Source organism: Zalophus californianus, chromosome 3 (assembly GCF_009762305.2).
Source record: "Zalophus californianus isolate mZalCal1 chromosome 3, mZalCal1.pri.v2, whole genome shotgun sequence".
In the NCBI taxonomy this organism is placed as follows: Eukaryota; Metazoa; Chordata; class Mammalia; order Carnivora; family Otariidae; genus Zalophus; species Zalophus californianus.
The window spans coordinates 56,682,749-56,707,522 of NC_045597.1; the positions used below are offsets into that span (position 1 = coordinate 56,682,749).

The 24,774-nt window shown below is 39.1% G+C and overlaps 1 protein-coding gene across 6 annotated transcripts in view; it reads left to right on the forward strand.

The window, feature by feature from the left end:
* Positions 1-24,774, forward strand: part of LRCH1 (leucine rich repeats and calponin homology domain containing 1) — a 199,518-nt gene that overhangs the window by 95,203 nt on the left and 79,541 nt on the right. For all 6 annotated transcript variants that reach the window (XM_027588833.2, XM_027588829.2, XM_027588834.2 and 3 more), the window contains exon 3: positions 17,556-17,682. In XM_027588833.2, the coding sequence (XP_027444634.2) occupies positions 17,556-17,682 (127 nt within the window). The remainder of the gene's footprint in view (positions 1-17,555; positions 17,683-24,774) is intronic.

The window sequence follows — 24,774 nt, forward strand, 5'->3', positions numbered from 1 at the left end:
TACTAGGCATGGAGCCTGCTTAAGAGTCTCTCTCTCCCTCTCCCTCTGCCCACCCCCAACAGCTCATTCACACTCTCTCTCCCTAAAAAAAAGAAAGAAAGAAAGAAAGAAAGAAAGAAAGAAAGAAAGAAAGAAAGAAAGAAAGAAAAAATGTATGTACATGCTCCAAACTCTTTGAAAGACAGGTACACATACATAATTATTTTTGATTCCTCTTTTAAGTTTATTTCACAAGTATAAGTGTGTAACATAAAATAATAACATAGGGCAAACTTTAAAGTGACCAGGAAAATGGTCACCTTGTTCAATTGTAAAGCCTTTAACTCCTGATTTATAGGTTTGGTGGGAACATGTCTTCTGAGAATCGGACCCCTGGAATTGAGTTAGTTCTCTGTTTGATAGTGATTTGAAGTGGAATGCTATATTTGCCTAAAGGATTTATTGTAGCTTGTAAAATAGTAGATGACTATCACATCTGTTTATTTGTAGGTATGTAATAATGTCTGGAAAATACCAGTGGCATCTAATAAAATTGTTAACTCTTCTAAGATGCTGAGTGATATCATCCACATGATAGTGGTGTCTGTGTGAGTTCTTCCTGTCTCAGACTCCTACCCCACTTCCAGCCACCCTCAAGCTGGTGACCAGGGAGGGGGACATGTAGAATATTATGCTTGTGTGTGATCATGATATATGTCCCCTCCTCGATATCCAGGATCGGATGTTATGGCCTTTTCAGGTCTTTTCTGCCTGTCATGAAAATTAAGTCAGCAAAATAAAATATATTTCTTCTTGGGTATGGTGAAGGGGGCATGGAGGACTCCGGTTAACTTTAGCCTTTGGAAGAGAGGCTGCCAATCCATTTACTTGAAAAGGAAGCAAGGGACTCTGGATGCTGTGGACATAGAGCCTCATAGAAGAATTACCGAGTTGTCTTCAATGTAGTTTTTCTGTGATAAATTGGGTATTCTGCCAAGGAAAGAAGCTTATGTTCTAGACGGAAGTATATAATCAAATCATGGCATTATCACCAATTTAGATGCATCAGGGAAAATCTGCATAAGTTTCAAAAAAATTACAGAAAAAATAAATTGCTTTTAGGCATACACTTAAGGCAGACTGTATCAACCATAGCATGTTCTGAAACAGCTTTAACAAATAGGCAAGTTCATCAGCTTTTATAAATAAGTACCTGGAAATACTTTCTCTTTGTGGTACTTAGGGGTTTTTCCTCTTAGTCTATTAACTACGAATAAAGAGCTGTAAGATAAAGTAACGCAGAGAAGCTGCTTTTCAAATGTTCACAGATTTAATGTTTCTGAACTTAAAATCAGACATGATCTCCCTGTATTTTTAGTTTTTCCTCTTTTTTAATAGATCACATGTGGAAATCACTAGTTTCGTATGTTTCAAAGCAGGAGGGATGCCATATGAAGCTACTTTGAGTTGATGGGAAACATTCAAAATAGATGACACCCTCTGAAATATATTGAGTATTCCAGCGGAGTAAACAGCCATGAGTGTTTGATGGTCATGGTGATAAGGATGACAGTGAAGACGATGGTGGTGGTGGTGGTGATATGCCACTGCCTACACGGGTTCTCGGCTGTCAGGGTCTCTCACAGATGTTATCTTTAAATGTCAAATGGCTGCTTAGTGCCAGAAACCCAATTCCTGTCTTAGACCAGAGATGGGTTCGATTAGCACATGCAAAACAAAACTCTTCGCTGTGAAATACAGTGAAAAACACTTCAGCATTTTCCCACATGATAGAAATGTCAGATTTGTGGAAAACATTAATTTATTGCTGTTTATGTAGCCTGTGTTTGAAGGTTCTGGGCTTTTAATCTTTGCTTCTTGGTATTCACAACAAAAGGTTATGTTAGTTTAGTGTAGGTGCCACTGTGTTTCTTCCTGTTATAAAATGTCTTAATCCCAGAAATGTGGCCAAGAACAATAAAAATGATTAAGCAAGACCTATTCCTATATAGGAACAAACACTTTGAACCTGAGTTCCACAGGAAAGCCTTACAAAGTTTAAAATCTATTTTAAGGTGCTGGAGAGGTTGTGTTGATGAGACCCATGAAGAAAATATACCTTAGGAAAATAGAACAATCCAAAGCAGCAAAACTCTTGGCTGGAACCACAGAGGTCCTATGAATCTAAGAATAGGGACTTCAGCTTTTGAAAGTTATTTCTCAGGTTCAGGAATAGAAGCTGCCAAAAAATGAAAGTTCTTTACAGCATTTGAGCATAGTGCTTCCAGAACTCTTGGTGAGTGGTTTTACTTTCTGAGGGTGAAACATACAAAACGGGAGCTGGTTCCTTCCTATGAAGCCCCTGGGGCGCCTGGGTGGCTCAGTCGGTTAAGCGTCTGACTCTCGGTTTCAGCTCAGGTCATGATCTCAGGGTCTTGAGATCGAGCTCCGCTTTGGACTCTGCGCTCAGCACAGAGTCTGCTTGTCCCTCTCCTTCTGCTCCTCCCCCTGCACTCTCTCTCTCTCTCTAGAATAAATAAATAAAATCTTAAAAATATAAAAGAGGAGCTCCTATCTCTACCGGTCCATTTAGGAGTAGTTTCTGAGGCATTGCCTATAAGGAAAGGGCAGCCTATTGAACAAAATGTTTTCACACCATAAAAGGAATCTGGTTTGGATGCTTCTTCTGAAGCCTGGCATCCTTTTTGGCTGCTAAACAATGTGCAGAAAGAGCCAACTTCCTGATGGCCATGCAACCTGTATCCCCACATTCCTTTGGAGGGGTCATTCTGAGAAATAATTTTTAATTCTAAGAACATCTCACTATTTGAAGGATTGGAAGGAGCATCTTGCATATGAGGGTTGCCTCAGAAAGCACAGATTTTACATATTTGTTGTGAACTAAAAATTAATTTTCTTTGTTCCTAAGAATATTAATTTTATCCCTAAGAAACCACCTCTTCTTGCACTGACATCTCTGAAGAAAGCCTCAATTGTAAGATAGCATTTATTCTTTATAGAAACTGAGAAAATTGATGGTGTCTTCCTACGCTGGAAAAGGGGAGTTTTGTTCAATCCAAGACAAACTTCTATCCCAAATCCTTTTATGAAGATCTTATTTTCAAAGGGAAAACGAGATATTTTGAAACTGGCCTTTGGTAGCTAGGTTCTGTTTTATGATCAGGAAGATACCAAAACACAGTGAACCATGTTGGAATTTGGAAGTATCATCTTAAAATTTGAAAATGTTTTTTTGTAGAATGCTATAGTTGGAAGTGACCACTGGGTCATCAATTGCACAAGCAGCAGTGTATGGATTAAGCCTTGTCTTTTCTAGTGTGCTCACTGGGCATTTGTTCTCAAGGCAGAATGTAGAGGCAGTGGTCCCTAAAATTTGTAATATATTTATGATTTGCTGTGCCTATAAAATTATGTACATTGGCATTGATAGCTGATGGGTTTTATAAAGTGTGAATGAGTTAATAGTAGGATATTTCTTACCAGAATACATTCCTTTTAGTATGGTTCATACTTGGCAAGACTTCCAAAGCGGATTTTTCCATTATACATGTCACCTGATCACAGATCTTGTTTTAGATCGGTGTTTGTGTTAAACAGAGGAACAGAGAAACACAAAAGGGACATTATGGCTTTGATGGCTAGAGCACTGTCAGAATGTGTTGGTTTTTTTCAGTTCTGCTTCTGATCTTAATGGAGTTCTTAAGATCTTTGTGCTGCAGCTTTTCCCTCCAAAAATGGGGTAAATACCTACTCCTAATTGATTATATAGATGTTTTGTTTATAGTAATTCTCAGTTTTTTCTGCAAGCCCAAATGAACAAGATGCAAATTACATTTGTTTTTCTAACTAGACCGAAAAAGACCCTTCAAAACATTGTCATTTCATCAATAATCAACTTATTCTGTTTCCTCTAAGAACACCGTAGTTTGCCAAGTCTTCTAACAAGTACTGTTAAGAACATCAAGAAGAGGGAAAGGGAAAAGGAGTGTATATGCAACGATGAGGGTGTAGATTTTTGGAATAATCTTCATCACCATCGTCATCATCATAATCATCATCATCATCTCTTAACAGCCAAATAGGATTTAGCTGGTACACCATCATATTTGGGTCCTTCAACAACCCTTGGTTTAGATAAGAAACAGGAAAGTGATTTATCCCCCAGCCACACCAGTTCATAAATAAGAATAGTAATAAATTAGTGGAATTTATTTTTATGGCATTTATAGTTTGCTTGGCATTTTCACTTTTGTTATCTTATCTAACATTAACTATGCTTGATTGCATTCCTTGCCCTTTGGGACAGTTTCATAGTCTTAAAAATAGTTGTTAGAGAATTGTCCAGGATACCAACCTAAATATTTAAATAAGGGAGGGCTTTTGTAATTTTAAAAAAAATTTCTACTGTATCTGTAGTTGGTTTGCCTTTCTAATTCCTGATGCTGTGAATTTGTGTTTTCCTTTACTCATTTTTTATAAAAGTTTGTCTGTTTTGATTGTGTATTTTTTTGTTAAATCAGCTTTTAATTTTAGTGACCAACTTTTTTGGGTTTTTTTGTTCTATTTCATTAGTTTCTGATTTTTATCTATTGAATTTCCATCTATTTTCTTATATGTTTATTCTTTTTCTAATTTCTCGAGTTTGGGGTATGTATTCGTTAATCTCTATTTTTTTTCCTCATAGGAACATTTAAGATTATGGATTTCCCTGTATGTAGCACTTCAGATGATCCCTAAAAGTTGTGATGTGTCATATTTTTAAACTCACTCTTAAAACTTTTCTAATTTTCAGTATTACTTCTTTGACTCATGAGTTTGCTAGAATAGATTTTTAAAGTTACCTTTTAAAATTGATTTTTAATATTAGTGCATTGCATTTAGGGAATATTTTATTTGATGTTGATTCTTTACATTGGTTGAGATTTACGTTATAGCCTATGCATAGTAAATATTCCATGTGTGCTTGAGAGGAACGTATGTCCTTCTAACTGTTGTGTGTGGGTTCCAGTAAATCCATTAAGTATAACTTTTTAATTTGGAGGTTCACATCTTCTTTATTCTAAAACATTTTTTGTCTGCTTAATATATATCTGTTACTTAGAGACGCGCTTTAAGCAAAAGAGGATGATTGTAGATTTGCCTTTTTCCCTGTAATTCCATCAATTCTTAATGTGTGTATTTTAAGACCAAGTTATAGGCCAAGTATTTTGAGCCCAATTTTAAAATTATATGTCTTTCTTGTGAGCTGCAGGTTTTATCATTATGTAGTGATTCACTTTATTCCAAAAATGCTTTTTTTGACTTACAGTCTGTTGTATATGAAATTAATACTTATATCTTAACTTTCTTTTGGTGGCTCATTTTTTTCATTCAACCTTTCAACCTTAGTTTCGGTATGTAGGTATGTGGACTTAAGTTTTCCTTTTTCTTTTGTATTTTTTTTAATCAAGATGATTATTGTCTTTTTTTCTGACCTTTCCTACCTTCTATTGAATATGCCAAGTTTTATTTATTCTAATATTTTTCTTCCTCTGGTTTAGAGGTTAGTCATTATATCTTTACACTTTTAATTGAAAGGTTGCCTATATAAATTGTTAACATAAATATTTGACTTACAAAAGCCCGAAGTTCTAAAGGTAAAAAAAATACCTCTTCCATCCTCCTTCAATAATATTTATAGAAAGCTTTAATTGCAAGTACCCCTCTGCAAGCTTACATATTATTTTTAGTCTTTATTTTAGGTCCATCTTGCTTTTTACCTGGAATTGAGTCAACTGATGCTTATTTGTACATATATATACATATATATATATAGGAGAATTTGACTTCTTAATCCTCAGTCCTTTCTTTGCTGACTTCTGCCTTTCCTGCCTTGTCAGCATCCCCCATACCTTCTTCCCTGGTGTCTTAAGTTGAGGGTCAGATGGAGTTAGGGCTTTATAAAGGCAAGTAGGTTTTGCCTGCAGTCTGGAGGCCTAATGGCCAAGCCAGAGCTTCACTTTGGTTTTCTTGGTGTTCTTATTTGCCTGTTAGTGACAATTATAGTAACAGGGCAAATCAAAGTTTTGTTTTCTTTTTATAAGAGTTGCTTTTGAGAAAAGAGACACAGTATTGTTTTTTCCCAGCTTCCCAATTCAAATCTAAATGCATGGCTTCATTTTCAAAAGTAAAAAAAAAAACAAAACATACGCTATCATAGCTGGAAAACTGTAGAATATGATGTTAAAAAATATTATCCTACTTCTGAAAAGAATGCTTGTGCTCTGAGAGCTCAGTGAGGGGAAATCTTGATAAAATAATGTAGCCAAGAATTTGAGCATGTGTGATAATCTTAAATCCCACTTTTCCCAGGTAGATAAATTAAGTCAAGAATAAATACATACTCTGTGGTTCTTTATCTAGAAGCAATCAAGGGATTGAGTGTTTAGGCAACAAAGGGGCTTTTTTTTTTTTTTATCTCTTGCCATTTCTTAGAACACCTTTACACTCTCTGAACCAGATGGACTGTCAGGACGGATGGAATGAGATAATCTCTTTGAACAGTGAGAAAATAACCAGAAGATTTGGGTCACTTTCAGAGTTGGATCATGTGGAACTATGTTATCTATTAATCTAAGCATATCTACCTTAACCCCATGAAATCAGGCAGTGTTTTTCTGATACTCCATTTGGCAAGCCAAGGCAGAAAGGAATGTGAAAATAACATAAGAAAATTGACCCCTTCTACTCAGTGATTAATTCTTCTGTTCATGAATAGAGAATAATAGGTCCGGAGAAAACTTACCTGCCAGACTCCATAGGAGAAAAAAGTTGTTTTTTTCTAACGTCAGTGATGCCATTGGATCAGTTAAGGAATAAGTAGAACATTGTTTCCCCAGAGTATATTCTATAGAAAAATGTTCTGTTGGATATAGGTATACTTAAAAAAAAAAACCCACAAAAAACAAACCATGTATTGTACTAATCTGCACTGTGTGTATCCAAGCGACACAGAACTCTTCCCCCTTTTTTGTGAGGCCTACCTATTAGCATCTCCCAGAATGGTGCCTTCCAGGACATCAGTTTGTAAACACTAATTTAGAAGAATTTTTATCACCCACTGACTCCTTTAAGAACTGACTTCATGCCTAAAAAAGGATGAGGTTAAAAAGTATGTTCCTTCATGATGTTATATTCAGTGGCCAAGTAATCTGTATGGACTAGATGTATTGAAGGGAAAAATGAAATATAAGTAGAAGACAGAAGGGCCCAGGAAACACTAAAGCATAAAGTGTGTTACACAGAGCTGCCATCCAAGCTGATTTATTTTTTATTTAGTACTTTAATATATATATGTATATTTATTTGTTTGGTTATTATTTATTAGCTATCAAGTAAAATATGCAATTTCTTTTGAGAAAAAATTAAATAGTGCAAAGTACAAACAATATATCAATCGTTCACCAGTACTCAAACATTTGTTAATATTTTGTGACATTTGCTTATAAGATTTTTTTTCCTTTTCCCCAGCTTCTTTCTTTATAGGATTGAACTTTTTTTGTGGGTGATGAGAGGATTTTTTTCAGAGGTTCTGAGAGCTCAATATTATATAATGAAGAAAAGAATGACCTTGACCAGAAGTGTGAAGCAGCTGGAAGAGTCTTTAAATTGTCTGTACTGAAATTTTATTGTTGAAATGCCACATCCTTATAGTTGAAATAATCACCCGTTAAAGGGTAATTCTTCAAAAAATGTAGAATCAGGACTCTCATACAAATATAGCATCCATCAAAGGTTGCATATAATTCATTAATTAACAAAGGAGCCAGTAAGATGTTATAGCCTGTTTAAGGGAGAATTCAGTGCGCCTGAATGCACACGCACATGCCCACGCCCTAGTGGGCTGGCTGAAATGAATTTATGAATAGTTGCAAGAGGTCTGTCATCATTCGCAGTTCCACCACACTCATCACAATTTGTCTGTGCTTCTGTGCACAAAAATTATTTGCCTTACTGTCAGTTTTCAGTTTTACAACAAGTTACAGGGCTGTAAAAAAACTCAAAGACGATGAAAGGCAGAGAGAACCTAGAAGGGTATATTAGGTGAGACCCCAAGCAGTGATTTTTCCCATTTCAAAGTCACTTGCGATTTTCCTGATAGTAATACTAAGTAATTTCATTTATATCACTGCTTGCAAGAATTGTGCAGCTTTATGAACTATATTTGAACAGGACTATAAGAAGAAGAAAAAAAATAAGCAGTGGTATTCACTGGGGATTGTGAAACTCTTCTTCCATAGCCTGTGTCCCAAAGACTGTTGAGAGGCTGTTTGTGTGCGGGCAGGTGGGTGGTGGAGCAGGATCGAAGAGGCAGAGCATGTGCTCTTAGCGCAGCACGTGTACCTTTGTTTGGCCAGGCATTCGAGTGGGTGGCCTTCAGGGAACGTAAGTGAACTGTTAGAGGAGTCGTGGGCCCTTCCCCCCGCGCTTTAGGCCCAGGGAGAGACCACTGTGACCTCCGTCCCGAGAGTAGAGAACAGCCTAGAATCCTCGGCAGAGGCAACCTTTGAGCAGTTGACAGTGGGGCCCAAAGTCTGCAGACACTTGTTTACAGTTGTTAGGATGAGCCTGGCATCCTTCACTCCCTCTTACAGGAGAGCATCCATAAAGGAAGTCACTTTATTTGCTAAGAGTCATTAATCTTTCGTCTTATGTCTTGAGAAACCCAGTAGGAAATACCTGCTGCTACAGAATTTTTTAAATAAATGTTCTATGTTCAAATGGGACATCAGCTCAGAGAAATGTTGCCTAATCCTGTGAAGGGCTAAGTTTTAGAATTCATATCCATTTCATATTTTCTCAGAGTTTAGAACAGGTTCTTGAGCAGAGCAGGCACTCAGTAGTGTAGAAAAATAATTGGCTTGCTGTCAGCATTTGACACCATGGGCACTGTCCTTTGTGGACTTGGTCACAGGGTTTCCTGCTTGCTTTTCTGTGTCTTTCTGTTTCTTCTTTATTCCCCTGTCTGGATGTTCTTTCTCTTTCTTCACCTTATCACTAGAATTCCCCAAAGCTTGATCTTTGGTCCTTAAATCTTCTCGCTCAGACCCGTGCCTCGGGTGTCTCAAACATATCCTCTCTCACCTTGAGTCATGTGGACATTCGTCCTCATTTTCCCGATTGCCTAAAATTCAGCTCCTCTTAGATGCTTACTGACTCCTCAAAATTCAGCATCTGCTAAACTAAGCTCATTTTCTTCTTTCCCAAATTAGTATCCTTGTTCCTGTCCGTGCTCCCATTTTTCTTCTGCCCCCTAGCTTGGAATCTCAGAAATTATTTTTGACCCTGTCCTCCGTCCTTCTTCATAGAAATTAATCACTGAACGACCGGTCTACCATGTCATTGCCTCCTGCTTGGAATTTGGGGTCCTCCTCCTGTTTTCCTGGTTCCCTTCACTTTTTATTCCAAAGTCAATGAGAATAGGCTGTGTTGTATTGAGGAAGATCACAGACATTAACATGAAGCCTGACCCACCTGCTTTCAAACCACGCAGCACAGAGCAACTCACTAGCTAGACAACTTGGAGCAAGTCCTTTAAACTCTCTGAACAACATCAATTTTTGCATCTCTAAGTTTGGGGGCTTAATGCTTATATGACATGACTGTTGAGAATATAAATAAAATAGTAGTTGTCTAAGTGCCTAGCACAGTGCTTTATATGTCATAACTACCCAAGAAGTGTTTCTTGAATTGTCAAATCCAGTTTTGTGGTATGCTATCTATCGTATCTATTGCAATATGGGTTAAGAGAGAGAGTGCAAAAAATCTAGTGAAGTGAGTGGGTTTTCTAGTATTGTTAGCGACGTGGATACGGTGCTGGTTTGTAAAAGTATTAGAGCCGTTAAATGGAACTTTGTTACTGCAGGCTGTCAAGTTACATGACAGGAGCTCTCTGGAGACTCATTTCCTTGGAAGGGTAAGTAGGAAAAAGAAGATGTGTCTAGACTTACATTTGTGCAATTCCATCCGCATTCAAAAATTCCTAGGAATAAATGGAGAGATATACATCCTTATTTTTCTTTAAAGATTTTACTTATTTCTTTGACAGAGAGAGACACAGCGAGAGAGGGAACACAAGCAGGGGGAGCGGGAGAGGGAGAAGCAGGCCTCCCGCCGAGCAGGGAGCCCGACGCGGGGCTCGATCCCAGGACCCCAGGACCGTGACCTGAGCCGAAGGCAGACGCTTAACCGACTGAGCCACCCAGGCGCCCCGAGACATACATCTTTAAATGATAAACAAAAATGTTAAAAAAAACGTTCAGGCATCTTAAATTTTATTATGAATATTTTGTATTCACTCAGTGTCCCTGAGTGGAAGTTGATCTGGGCAGCCTGTCCTCCTTTAAGTCAGTATGGATATCTCTTTCTTTTTGGGTGGAGGAAAAATGTTAAAGTAACATTTTCGCTTGGTGGAGTCGAGTGGAGGAGAAGGTGGATAATGTAGGTATCTTTGCCTGATAATAGGAAGCTAGTGTCCATTTTACTTGGAACAAGGCTCCAAAAAATGGGAGAATTATCTTCAGTGCCAATACATCTTTCTTAGCCATTTACTGGTGGTTTGCCTATGTGCCAGCAACAATGTTTTGCACAGTGGTGGTTTTTGAGACATAGGGCTCAGGCCTCTACAGTCTTAATACTTTTTATTTTGTTTATTATTTTGTTAAGTAGCCGCAGTGCAGAGCTTGAACTCACAACCCTGGGATCGAGACCTGAGCTGAGATTAAGAGTCCGACGCTTAATGGACTGAGACACTCAGGCACCCTTACAGTCTTAATACTTAAAACCCCAAATCTACATTCTTGCCTCTGGAGGTGTTTGGCAGATTAATATTCTTGCTGGCATCTGATACTGCATTCTCTTCGAACAGCCAATGCTTCCTTGATTTTGAACAGTTAGCTCCATTTTAGAGTGAAGGAAGGTCACGATAAACTATTAAAGAGGAAATTTAAAGTCACAGTTTTTAGAGCCTTGTCCTTTTAGTATTGATGCGCTCTGAGAAAAAAGGATAGGAAGTGACTGAACTGAGAAGGCGCGAGTTATCAACAATTACACTTAGAAATCTAATTACAGACATCGGCCATGGTGGTTGCCGGCCATGGAGAGTATAAAAAAGTGGAGTATTTTAAGCAAGGCTTTATTTATGCTTAGGAGGAGACTGATAGGCTGTTATTGTGGGAACTGGGTTCGGTTTTAGTGGCCAAATATGGTGCAGGTATGCACGCGAAAATGCACAGCAGAACGGCTGGTGCAGCCATGGGCCTGAATTCTGAGCTGCTGTGGACGCTTGCTTGTTCTTCTTGCTCTCTTTTAGTTCTCTTTTCTGAGGCTGACCCTTTTGCTTCTCCAGACTTGGCCTTCGTGTGTGTAGAATGTGAAATGGATAGTGTTCAACAACCGGTTCACGATTTCGGTGGAAGGATGATTCTGTGTTTCTGGTCTTGACATTTTAAGTTTCCGGGTTATGGCCACCCTCAAGCTGTAGACAGCATAACTGCTTTCAAAGTTCAGTTTCAGCGTGAGTGCCCAGATGTTGTGCATGCCCGAAGTCTCAATCTCATGACTGCTTTGCAGATTGTGTGTAAAACATGATGAAAATGATATTCATGTAATTTGTATTTATAACATTACAATCCGCCAACATATCCTAGGCAACTTGAAGCAGGGCTCTGGTGGTTGTTGGGAAGTGTCTCAGGCATCTGCTGATGGTGGGAATGCAGGGGGCTGGCTGACGATAAGGGGAAGTACTCTGTCATCAGGGGAAGCGAGGGTGAGACATTTTGCCATGGTGGATTTTTCAGAATGGAGCCAGCAGGAAAAAGGAAATGGTCTCTATAGATATTGTTCACTGATGTGTGTGTGTAAAAACAATTAACAGCCAAGTGTCATACGCAAAATAGAAAAAAAAAAACATAAAAATGTTACTCTCCCTTGAATGAAAGGCAAACAGGGCATGCAAAAAAGAAAAAAGAAAAAAGAAAAAACAGCATAAACACAAAATTAGGTGAGATATCCTTTGAAAGGAAACTTGCTTGGTTGGTTAAAGCAAAATAACTGCTGTTTACTGGAGGTCGTCACACACCAAGCCCAAACTCTTCACACAAACAGGAGCAATAACTACTGCATACTTGTTTGCTCCTTCCCCGGGCCGAGACTCATAGAGGGGGAGCCTGGAGTATCCACACCATGAAACCTGCCCTGCTTTCTCTGTGGCTTTTTAGGCGTGATCTGGGACATTTTCTGAATAGGCTTGGATGGTTAATGATCTCACGTCATTATTTCTGTTACTCTTTGGAAACCAAACAGTAAATGAAGATGGTGACTCCTGGGTATTCATGTTTTCCCAGAGAAATAGTAGGAACCTGGCATTTGGAGAAGGTAGGGAAGAGAAAGTCGTTCGTGTGCTTGTAGGTGCTAGGATAGGTTTTCCAGACCAGTCATAGTTACCTTGGTTTCTATTAGCCTGAAATTGTAGAGCCCAGCCTGGTCCTACCCTGCACGCCTTAGAGTGATCATTTTTATGTTTAAGTGGTATATGTTTTCAATGAATGGAACATGAAACCATATTTTAAAAGTGGCTGAAATTTTAGCAGTTAGAAAATAAAACAAGTAACTAAAACCGAGCTAAGCACATGTACTCTTTTTGGTCATGTCCCCACTGCTTTTGCTTCATTAGTGGTCGGGTATGGTTTCATCTTTATGTAGAGATTTAATGTTGGGCTGAGCACTTTTGCATCCATAATCTCATGTCTCCTGTTACTGTTACATAGGTATTATTATGTATGTTTTAAGGACAACAAAACCTATACTAAATGTTTGTGGCAGAGGGAAGATTTGAAACCAGGCCTTCTAAGTCCACAGTTGGTGACCTTTTCACCAGCCGAATAGGTGACTATGTTATAGAAGTCTTCCTATAAATTAATTTTCTGCTGAGTTCTACCCTCAATTATTACGTGAACCCATACACTAAAAAGAACCCATTCACTATTCTAGTAGAATAAAACCCATACACTGAAAAGAACTCATACACTATTCCAGTAGAACAACAACAACAAAAAATATGATACCCTGATAATAAAATCACATGTAAGAATATAGTATGTTTTTTTTTATCATCACATACTTTAGGGAAAATAACTTTCTGATAAAACCAATAACAAATAATGTTAAATACCACCATTAAGTCTGAAAACATGGATATTAACAAGTGCCATCGTCAAAACACATTAAATTAAGACTCTCTAACAGTAAAAGCATACGGAAATGACTTGGTTTGCAAATTCCTTAATTGAGGGATTAGGTTAAGTGAGGGATAGTGGGTACTTGAAGCCAAGAGAAATTTATCCTGTAAACTAAAGCTATCAAAAGTGTTCAAATTATGTTGAGCTGCCTTGTTTCATCTTGACATGAGGAAATAGAGCAGTAAATCTAGTAGGGAGTCATTCAGTTGAGAACGATGGAAGAGAAAGCATTAGCAATAAACACGGCCCGGTAAAAACCTAAGGCCTTCCCGTCCCTCCTCCTCCCTCCCTGTGCCATCAGCCTCCGCCCAGACTGGGCAGGGAGAGTCACAAGAGATGCTGGGCAGGAAGGCTCAGGCTGCCATGACCAAATCTGTAATTTCTGCTTCTGAATGAGTGGCCCCTTTTCCCCCCGCTAATTTAATCTTTTGTAATGAGCGAGTTAAAAAAAATTTTTTTTTTTAAATTTTGCTTTCAGATGGATCTTCCTGGGTAGATTTGAAAATAAATGTTGGCCATTACCTTATCAGACACTATACGGCCTTATTTTAAACACTCTTTCTGTGGAGGGCCTGTTTTTAGCACAGAGGCCAGCAGGAGACAAGTGGGGAGCAAGATAGTTGTTTGCGGCCTGAGGCACTTATTTGCTTGAGAAAAATTCCTGCCAGATGAGTGGTTTCAAAAAACTCAGGCTACCCATGTGGTCTTTAGTGGGTAGAGGATTAAAGGGAAATGGAGTTTCTCCTGTTCTTTATGAATATTTGCTGGAAAGCTAATGGGTTTTTGTGTGCATGTGTATTTCCTTTTTCTATTGGGGAAATTACAAGTCCTACAGGAACACCCTGTGATAAAATATATGAAGTCGAGCCTGGGAGACTAGATCAATGAAATTGAAGAAATGTGACCCAGGTCTATAGCATGCTGAATTAAAACTAAAGTTCTGGCATCTGGATTTATCTATAGGTGACTAACCACAGTATAGCGTGGGGCATACAGAAACAGGCTATTCCATCAGCAACTTTTAGCATAAAAAGCTTGTACCCCCATCAAAGAAATCATGCTTACATTTAATTATGCTTAAATTTAAAATTAATACTAACATTTTAAATTTAAAATGCTTATTTTAAATTAGTACCCATCCTAGAATTCCCATGAGCATAATCCCATGTAATCTCAAATACGGTGCTTCTGAATGAGCAGAGCCTTCATTGTGTTGCTTAAATGGTGTGGTAAGTGCTCTCCTGGTTCAATATCTGTTAATCTGATGAGATGCCTGCATTACGGTGAGACTGGGAATAGTTTAAATCCGAGTTTCCAAGCAAAGAAACACAAGAAGAATCTTCAACTGGAACTGCTAATTCTATGAAAATAGGAATGTAGAAATTTTTGAAAATACTAATCTTTGTTTCCTTATCTTCTCTTCAAAAGGAAGTTTAAATATGGCTTCAAAATAAAAAAAAAATTGCCTTATTAACGTTTTAAGTAACCAATGCTCACTTTACGAAATTACATATTAATAAATATTTTATAAACACAAATTACATTCCAAGTTATTTACTTGCCACCTTTTAGTAAACTTCATTCTCTTTTCCAGAGGTAGTGTCTAAGGAGCTTTTTATGGAGCTTGGAGAAAGCTCTCTCATCAGAGCACCAGGAAGTTCCTATCAACCAGTCGGAATAGCCCCACAGGGCTCCTGTGGGTGGATGTCAGAGGCTGGAAGACAGGCTGGTAGCCCTCATTCCCCTTCCGCTGCCCTCAGAGACAGGAGAAAGTGCCAGGGCATGCCCATCACCCTTATTCTCACCTGTTACTCTAACGAGGGGGATGTGAAGAGCCAGCTGGTCCTTCCAGTGCCAGGGACCCCCTTTGCCCCCATAGGGCTTTCAGTCTCCTCCCTCCCTCTGTTGGACCCTCTTAGAGAAACCTCTCTCCTTCCCACTCCTTTCTGGAAATAGCTTTCTTTGCAGATCTGGGCAATGGAGGGAAGGTTGACTGTATCTTTTCTTGCTAAAACCCTATCACCCCGGCATTGGCTACTTGGAGCAGAAGAGATATCAGGGTAGTTATGGGGGAGCACCCACATTAGAAAGGTTCTTTTTTTTTTAAGATTTTATTATTTATTTGAGAGAGGGAGAGAGCACGAGTGAGGGGGGAAGGGTGGAGGGAGAGGGAGAAGCAGACTCCCCACTGAGCAGGGGGCTTGATCCCAGGACCCTGGGATCATGACCTGAGCCAAAGGCAGACGCTTAACCAACTGCCACTCAGGAGCCCCTAGAAAGGTTCTTTCCAGAGCATAACACCTGCTTTTTCTCAGCCCATCAGTTAGAGATGCCCTTTATTTAGCCATATGATTCCCACCTCCTCATACGGGTAAGTAGGAGAGTAAAGCCTTTAACTGAAATATAATACATACAGAAAAATATGCAGCTCATAATTATACATCTCAGTGAATTTTCATAAATAGAAGCACCCATGTAACCAGTATGCAGATGTAGTTTATCTTTTTATAGTGTTATTTCTTTTTTAAAGTTTATTTATTTTAGAGAGAGAGAGAGCCCATGAGAAAGCATGCAAGTAGGGGGTGCAGAGGAAGAGGAGCAGACTCCCCGCTGAGTGCTGAGCCCCATGCAGGGCTCCATCCCACAAACCTGAGACCATGACCTGAGCTGAAACCAAGAGTTGGACATTTAATGGACTGAGCCACCCAGGCGCCCTGTGATATTTATTTCTTAATTCTAAAAGCACATTGTAGGAATTTTGGAAAATTCAGTGAAGTGTAAGGAAGAAAATAAAAAGACATTCATTGTACCTAATCCCCCTCAAAGGAGTACTGATTAACATTTTGGTGTGTTTTCAGGCTGTCTGTCCCTTCCTCTCACACACGCTGATTTATGTGTGCCCATAAATACATGCACACTGTACCACAACGTTGGAAGCTTCGTACATGTGTGCACATACACACAAAAGAAGTTCTAAATAGTTGACAGATTTTTAGATATTTCACAGCCTGGTCATTGGCTTCATCAGCACAATGGTGGGGAAAGAAATGGCTAACATACATAAGTTAGTTCATGGATTTCACTTGTCCATTATTTTCCCATTTCTCAGAAAAACTAAGCATTGATGGTAGGAAGTTCAGACAGTTCTCAGTAGAAAGCCTCTTCATGCAAAGCAGAAGTGAGAACTGGACTCAGACTTTTAGGTTCTCTGTGAAACTGAATGTGAGCAGTTTCTGGGTACTCTGTGAAAACGAACCCCTCGAAGCTCTAGCTTCACTTTTGCCAGAAGGCCAACTTTACTTTTTTCTTCTTTTATATTTTTCTTTAAGATTTTATTTATTTATTTATTTGAGAGAGAGCGACAGAGAGCATGAGCTGAGGCGGGGGCAGATGGAGAGGGAGCCCGATGCGGGGCTCGATCCCAGGACCCTGGGATCATGACCTGAGCCGAAGGCAGACGCTTAACAGACTGAGCCACCCAGGCGTCGCAGCTTTTTTCTTCTTTTAATTAGCTCCCTTGCCGACACCCAAATTGACCTTAACCACAGTGGCTCTTGTGTTAGCAAAAGGAAGCAGAATCAAAATGTTGGAAATCAGGCTGGAGGTCTTTTATAAGTTGCAGCAAAATGATCTTCCCCATCACTACTCACATGAACGGGAGGATGCCTTCATGGTACTTGGATCTTGCTGAGTTTCCGGCTCACATTGTCAGGAAGAGAACAGTTGGCACCAGCTTCCTGTTGCTATTGGTGGCACAGGGCGTGATGCCCATCTGCCTCCTGGCTGGCCAAGGACTCAGCTTCTGCAGGGGCTTTGATGGGGTTCCTTGTGCTGGAAAAAGTTGTTTCCCACAGAACTGCCTATGCCTTTCTTTCTTTCTTTCTTTTTTTTAAGATAAAGTTTATTTATTTATTTATTTATCTATTTATTTATTTATTTAGAACACGTGCAAGAGTCAGGGGAGGGGCAGAGGGAGATGGAGAAAGAGAAGCAGACTCCCCACTGAGCTCCATTCCAGGACCCTGAGATCAGGACCTGAGCCGAAATCAAGAGTCAGACACCCAACCGCCTGAGCCACCCAGGGGCCTCTGCCTTTCTTAGAAATATATTTTATTATCTTCTGTACTTGGGATTTATGACAAATGCAGAAACTTTACTGGACCTTTTATATTTGTAAAATGTCTTCTCAGATTGCTCCTTTCTTCTCGCTGACTCATAAACCGTTCAGAAACAGCATGAAGTTGTATGTTCACCTGTGTTCTGGTATTGTCTTTGCAGTCGAAATCAGCTGTCTGCCCTGCCTGCCTGCCTGTGTGGTCTGCCTCTCAAAGTCTTAATTGCAAGTAACAACAAACTTGGATCGCTGCCAGAAGAGATAGGTCAGCTCAAACAGTTGATGGAGTTGGTATGTTACTGATTTTTAAGATGCCCTTTTTGTTTGTTTACTAGTCCTAGTCTATCAAGGTAGTCAGAAAGACTTTTTGCTGCAGTTGGACAGGGAGGCTGTGTGATAAAGACATTAAGTGGGGGGAGGAGCACTCTTGGCTTTGCCGTGGCAGACACAGTTCCTGCAATTGACAGGTTTCCGGTAGTTTACACTTCCTAAAGTTCGCAGGATTTACAGTTCCTGAGGTTTGCAGGTTATCATGTGGTAGTTGGATCATTTTTTTTTTCAGACTGCATATAAATTTGTGACAAATTATGGATAAACTGGCAGAGTAATGTACAAATAAGTTAGTAGGCCATACTTGATGAATATAAATAATTCAGAAAGAACAGAGTGCTCTGATTCTGTAAGGGTTTTAATAACCATTGCCCCAAATTGATGAACTCTAAAACGTGACCAAATCCCCAGAGACAAAGAAAAAAAAAAACAAAAAAACAAAAAGCAAACCTTACGGATGGGTGGAGATGGGTTTGTAAATGTGCACCTGAGTCTAGAACATTGATGGCCAATAACTTTTTTCTTGTGTGCCAATTCCAGTTAATTTCTTTGGGACCACATGGAACACTATGGTGATGACTTGTGAGGCCCACATAGAGAGTGCTGTGACCCCTTCATCATGTCTGCATGGGGAGTTGGCTGGGAAAGTGACAGCACCCATGTCATATTTGTATCAGCTTTGGTTTTAGTATAGAAATGCGTTATTGCTGTATAAAGGCATTAAAGGTAAAGAAAGAATGTCTTCTTCAGGACTTATGTGATAGTAGTATCTGAAACCCATTCCAATTAGCTCACACCAAAGTTGGAATTGGTTATAAAGATGCAGGGGTCTTCTCAAATAGCTAAGCAATCTTGAGAGAGAAGAATAAACCAGAGGTATCATAATCCCAGATTTCGAGATATATGACAAAGCTTGGTAATCAAAACAGTATGGTACTAGCACTGAAACAGACACACAGATCAGTGGAATGGGATAGAGAGCCCAGAAATAAACCCATGCTTAAATGGTCAGTTCATCTATGGCAAAGGAGGCAAGAATATACAATGGGGAAAAGACAGTCTTTTCAATTAATGGTATTAGGAAAACTGGACAGCTACATGTAAAAGAATGAAACTGGACCACTTTCTTAGACCATACACAAAAATACACTCAAAATGGATTAAAGACATAAATGTGAGATCTGAAACTATGAAACTCCTAAAAGAAAACGTAGGCAGTAATCTCTTGGACATCAAATAGCCTTGACAATGTATTTATGGATATGTCTCCTTAGGCAAGGGAAAACAAAAGCAAAAATAAATTATCAAGTCTACACCAAAATAAAAAGCTTTTGCACAGCAAAAGAAACCATTAACAAAACAGAAAAGCTATCTAATGAATGGGAGAATGTATCCGCAAATTATTTATTCAATAAGTAGGTAATATGCAAAATACATGAAGAACTCCTACAACTCAACACCAAAAAAAAAAAAAAATTCTGAATAAAAAATGGGCAGAGGACCTGAATAGACGTTTTTCCAAAGAAGACATACAGATGGCCAACAAACACAAGGAAAGATGCTCAATATCACTAATCATCAGGGAAATGCAAATGAGAACCACAATAACACCTCACACCAGTCAGAATTGCTAGTATTAAAAAGACAAAAAATAACAGGTGTTGGCAAGGATGTGGATAAAAGGGGATCTTCCCACACCGTTGGTGGGAATGTCAGTTCATGCAGCCACTATGGAAAACAGTATGGAAATTCCTCAAAAAATTAAAAATAGAATTACCATATGATCTGGTAATTCCACTACTGGGTATTTACTCAAAAAATGCCAAAACACTGATTCGAAAAGATACATGCATACCTATGTTGATTGCAGCATTATTTACAATAGCTAAGATATGGAAACAACTCAAGTGTCCATCAATAGATGAACGGATAAAGAAGATGTTTGGTGTGTGTTTATATATATATATATTTATATATACAAATATACCATGGCATATTACTCAGCGATAAAAAAGAATGAAATCTTGTCATTTGTGACAACATAGATGGACCTAGAGGGTATGAAATAAGTCAGAGAAAGACCGATGCCATATGGTTTCACTTATATGTGGAAACCAAAAAAAAAAAAAAAGAAAGAAAAAACAAAAAACCAGAAACAGGCTCATAAATAACAGAGTAACAGAGAACAACTGGCAGTTGCCAGAGGGGATGGGGGCAGGTGGATGAGTGAAATAGATGAATGGGATCAGGAAGTGCAAACTTCCGGGGTTCCTGGGTAGCTCAGTCATTAAAGCATCTGCCTTTGGCTCAAGTCACAATCTTGGGGTCCTGGCATTGAGCCCTGAATCGGGCTCCTTGCTCAGTAGGGGAGTCGTCTTCTCCCTCTGCTCTTGCTCTCCCAAATAATTAAATAAAATCTGTAAAAAATTTTAAAAAACCTGACTTGTCTATACATTTTTTCTTTTTAAAAAAATACTTCTTTTAGGAGTCTGATAAACCACAAAATCCAGGTCTGCTAGAATTTGGATTAAATCTTATGAACACATTATGAATCACAGGGTGGGTTTTTCCTGATTCTTGGGCTCCCATAGCTGGGTGGCATAGAGCTGAGGTCAGTCTGCTGGAACCTGTTGGCAGCAGGGCCACGTTTCTGTCCCCCGCACCCTGGGCTTATTAAGCCGACAGCATGCCCCGCATCCCCTGCACTGCTGGGCCTGCAGACCAGCTCCTCGGTGATGAGTAGCCTGTGTGCTGAGCCTGGAGCCGGCCCCACAGCAGAGCAGGGCTTTTCTCAGGTACTTGCGTCAGCTGCTGGGTTGGCACTGCGGCAAGGGCAGAACAGCACTGTCTCCCACCCTGGGACCCCCAAGCTGTGGGGTGGCTGTAAGGGACCCCTTGAGCTTCCCTTAGGCACCCTGTCCAGAGCCCAGCTCTAGCAAAGGCTGCCCTGCCTCTTTGTTACACTGTTTAGTGTTGACCCACTACTTATTAGCATTGTCATCAACTGGCTCTGGTGTCTTTTCTCCACCAGCAACAACTGTTGAATCCTTGAATCGTAGAATGTTAGAGCCATAGGGGTTTTAAAAGCATCTAGTCCAAGCTCTTGACGTCTTACAAATGAAAAAACCCGAGATAGAGAGACAGCGTGTGAAGGCCACTGTGGTGTAGCTGACTCGTGGCCTGAGCTGAAACACCCTCACCCAGCACTGTTTGATGGGAAGATAATGCACGCAGCAAATGTTATTCTACTCTATTCTACTCTATTCTATTCTATTTCTAGTCTCTCTTCTCCTCTCCTCTCCTACTCTGCTCTACTCTACTCATTCTTAATTCCAATGTAGTTGACATACAGTGTTAGTTTCAGGTGATTCCGCACTTTGATATATCACCCGGTACTTATCACGACAAGTGCACTCCTTAATCCCCATCACCTATGTCACCCATCCCCCCACCTACCTCTCCTCTGGTGACCATTAATTGGTTCTCTATAGTTAAGAGTCTGTTTCTTGGCTTGTTTCTTTCTATCTCCTCTTTTTCCTTTGCTCATTTGTTTTGTTTTTAAAATTCTGCACATGTGGTATTTGTCTTTCCCTGACTTATTTCACTCAGCATAACACTCTCTAGCTCCACTCATGTTGTTGCAAATGGCAGGATTCCATTCTTTTTTATGGCTGAATAATATTCCAGTGTGTCTGTGTGTGTGTGTGTGTGTGTGTGTGTGTGTGTGTGTGTGTGTGTGTCTGTGTGTCTGTGTCTTTGTCTTCTTTAACCATTTATCAGTCAATGGACACTTGGGCTGTTTCCACAATATGGCTATTGTAAATAATGCTACTATAAACATCGGGGTGCATGTATCCCTTTGAATTAGTATTTTATATTCTTTGGGTAAATACCCAGTAGTGTGATTGCTGGATCATAAAGTAGTTCTATTTTTAACTTTTTTGAGGAACCTCCATACCGTTTTCCACAGTGGCTGCACCAGTTTGCATTCCACTGAAAAAGCAACAGTGCACAAGGGTTCCTTTTTCTCCATATTCTCACCAACATTTGTTTGGTTTGTTGTGCTTTTGATTTTAGCCATTCTGACAGTGTGAGGTGATATCTCATTGTAGTTTTGATTTGCATTTCCCTGATGATGAGTGATATTGAGCATCTTTTCATGTGTCTGTTGGTTATCTGTTGGCGATCTTTTTTGGAGAGATGTCTGTTCAGGTCTTCTGCCCATTTTTTAAATTGGATTATTTTTGGGGGGGTGTTGAGTTGTATAAGTTCTTTACATATTTTGGATACTAACCCTTTATTGGATATGTCATTTGCAAATATCTTCTCCCATTCAGTAGGTTGCCTTTTAGTTTTGTAGATTGTTTCCTTTGCTGTGCGGAAGCTTTTTATTTTGATGTAGTCCCAATAGTTTGTTTTTGCTTTTGTTTCCCTTGCCTCAAGAGATGTATCTAGAAAAATATTGATATGGCTCATGTCACAGACCTTACTACCTGTGCACTCTTTGAGGACTTTTATGGTTTCAGGTCTCACATTTAGGTATTTAATCCATTTTGAATTTTTGTGTATGGTGTAAAAAAGTGGTCCAGTTTCATTGTTTTGCATGTAACTGTCCAGTTTTCCTAACACCATTTATTGAAGAGAATGTCTTTTTCCCATTGGATATTCTTATCTGCACTGTCAGAGGTTAATTGACCATATAACTGTGGATTTATTTCTGGGTTTTCTATTCTGTTCCATTGATTTATATGTCTGTTTTTGTGTGGGTACCATAGTGTTTTGATTACTACAGCTTCGTAGTATAACTTGAAGTCCAGAATTGTGATGCCTTCAGCTTTGCTTTGCTTTTCCAAGATTGCATTGGCAACTTTGGAGTCTTTGAGGTCCCATATAAATTTAAGGATTGTTTGTTCTAGTTCTGTGAAAACTGCTGTTGGTATTTTGATAGGGATTGCATTAAATATATAGATTGCTTTGGGTAGTATAGACATTTTAACAATATTTGTTCTTCCAATCCATGAGCATGGAATGTCTTTCCATTTCTTTGTGTCATCTTCAATTTCTGTCATCGATGTTTTATAGTTTTAGAGTACAGGTCTTTTTCCTCTTTGGTTAGGTTTATTCCTAGGTATCTTATTTTTGGTATAATTGTAAATGGGATTATTTTCTTAATTTCTCTTTGTGCTGCTTCATTATTAGTGTACAGAAATGCAGCAGATTTCTGCACATTGACTTTTTATCCCGAGACTTTACTGAATTCATTTATCAGTTCTAGTAGTTTTTTGGTGGTCTTTCGGGTTTTCTATATAGAGTATCATGTCATCTGCAAATAGTGGCGGTTTTACTTCTTTACCAATTTGGATGCCTTGTATTTCTTTTTGTTGTCTCATTGCTGTCAGCAAATCTAATTTTAAATGCACTGTTAGCCACATTTTTTAAAAAAGCAAGTGAAATTAATTTTAATAATATATTTTATTTTATGCAAGATGGCTAAAATATTATTTCAGCATGTATGCAATATAAAGTTAATGAGATATTTTATATTTTTTTTCATATTGAGTCTTTGAAGTCCAGTGTATATTTTACACTGCCAACATCTCACAGTTGGACCAGCCACATTTCTCACGCTCAGTAGCAACGTGCGGGTGGGGCAGCTCTGTAGCCTGTGTTCTTTAACTGTGTGAGCATGCATGATCTTTGTGAAAAGCATTTATTTCTGACCTTGGTGAATATTAAGTTAGTTGCCACTATTTAACCACAAGGGGTGACTGGCCTTGCTTAAGGTCACAGACTAAAAAAAGATTAGTTTCCATTCCGTTCTTATTTATCTTTCATCTCTTTTACTTAAAATAGTAGTGCTACTGTAGGTAACCATGTCAAATGATTTTTAGCTATCAGTTGGAAAGAAATTCCCTGGAGAGCCTGAAGTAATTCTAGACTGGCTTGGGAGACTTTTTGTTTTATAGCTACGTGGTAACCAACTTGTTTAAAAATTTGAGAGCCACCTTCTCCCCACCCACCCACCCCCTCAAGCATTCAGAGTACCTTAAGCCAATTAAGTGCTGATAAAATCACTCCGCTTATCAGGCTCTGAGCATTGTTTAGCTATTTTGGAAGAAGTATTTTTAAATTTCACAGTAGACTCAAAGAGTATCCTAAATGGAGTTGTAAACTCTCTTTTCTTACAAGTGTGAGTATTCCAGAGTCATCACTAGCCTGAAAAACAAAAACAAAAGCACCTTAGCTGTCTGCAAGAAAGGAGGAGTCCTCTCTAATTTTTAAGAGGAACGAAAATTGGAAAACACCATCTTACCATCTTATATATATCACAGTTACCTGAAAATAAAACAAAAAGCATTGCCATGCAGAGATTGGTTCCTCCAGCCATTTGAGATTGTGCAGAGAACAAAGGAACTCAATTGTTCTTCCTTCCATGAAGAAGCCATTAAGAAACACCTCTTGAGATGTCCTTTTTTGAATCCACGAGAGGCCAGGATAGAGTTCCATGTTGTTTCAGATGCAAGAGAATTTAAGGAATCCTAGCTCTGTGGAGCTGGCCCCTCCAGGGTCATTTCTAATGGGAATGATCTAGACCTTTCTGACTTTCTTGGCCACTTTGAATTACTTCTGTCCCTCTCATACTGTCAGAGCTGTAGATGTAATCCATATGTTGCTTTGTAAGTCTTTGTATCTGGATGTTCTTTCTGTAAGAGAAGGAGAAAAAGTCCTGGCATTTACTGAGCACTTACTATATGCCTGGCCCTCTGCTAGGTACATGACATGGATTATTCTGTATAATCTTGACAGTAACTCAGCAAGGTAGATATCATATCTACATTCTGTAGACAAATTTGAGTTTCAGAATTACTTACCCAAAGCCATGGGGCTATGGAGTGGGGGAGCTAGGGTGAAAACCAGTTCTGTGTGATGAAAGCCCCAACCCTGTCAACAGCACCACACAGCTGTGCTTGCTGTGTCTTCTAGATGACATGTCTCATGAGAGGGGCCATGTTTTGTTTGTTTGTTTGTTGAGTTCCTGGTTCACCTTGCAGT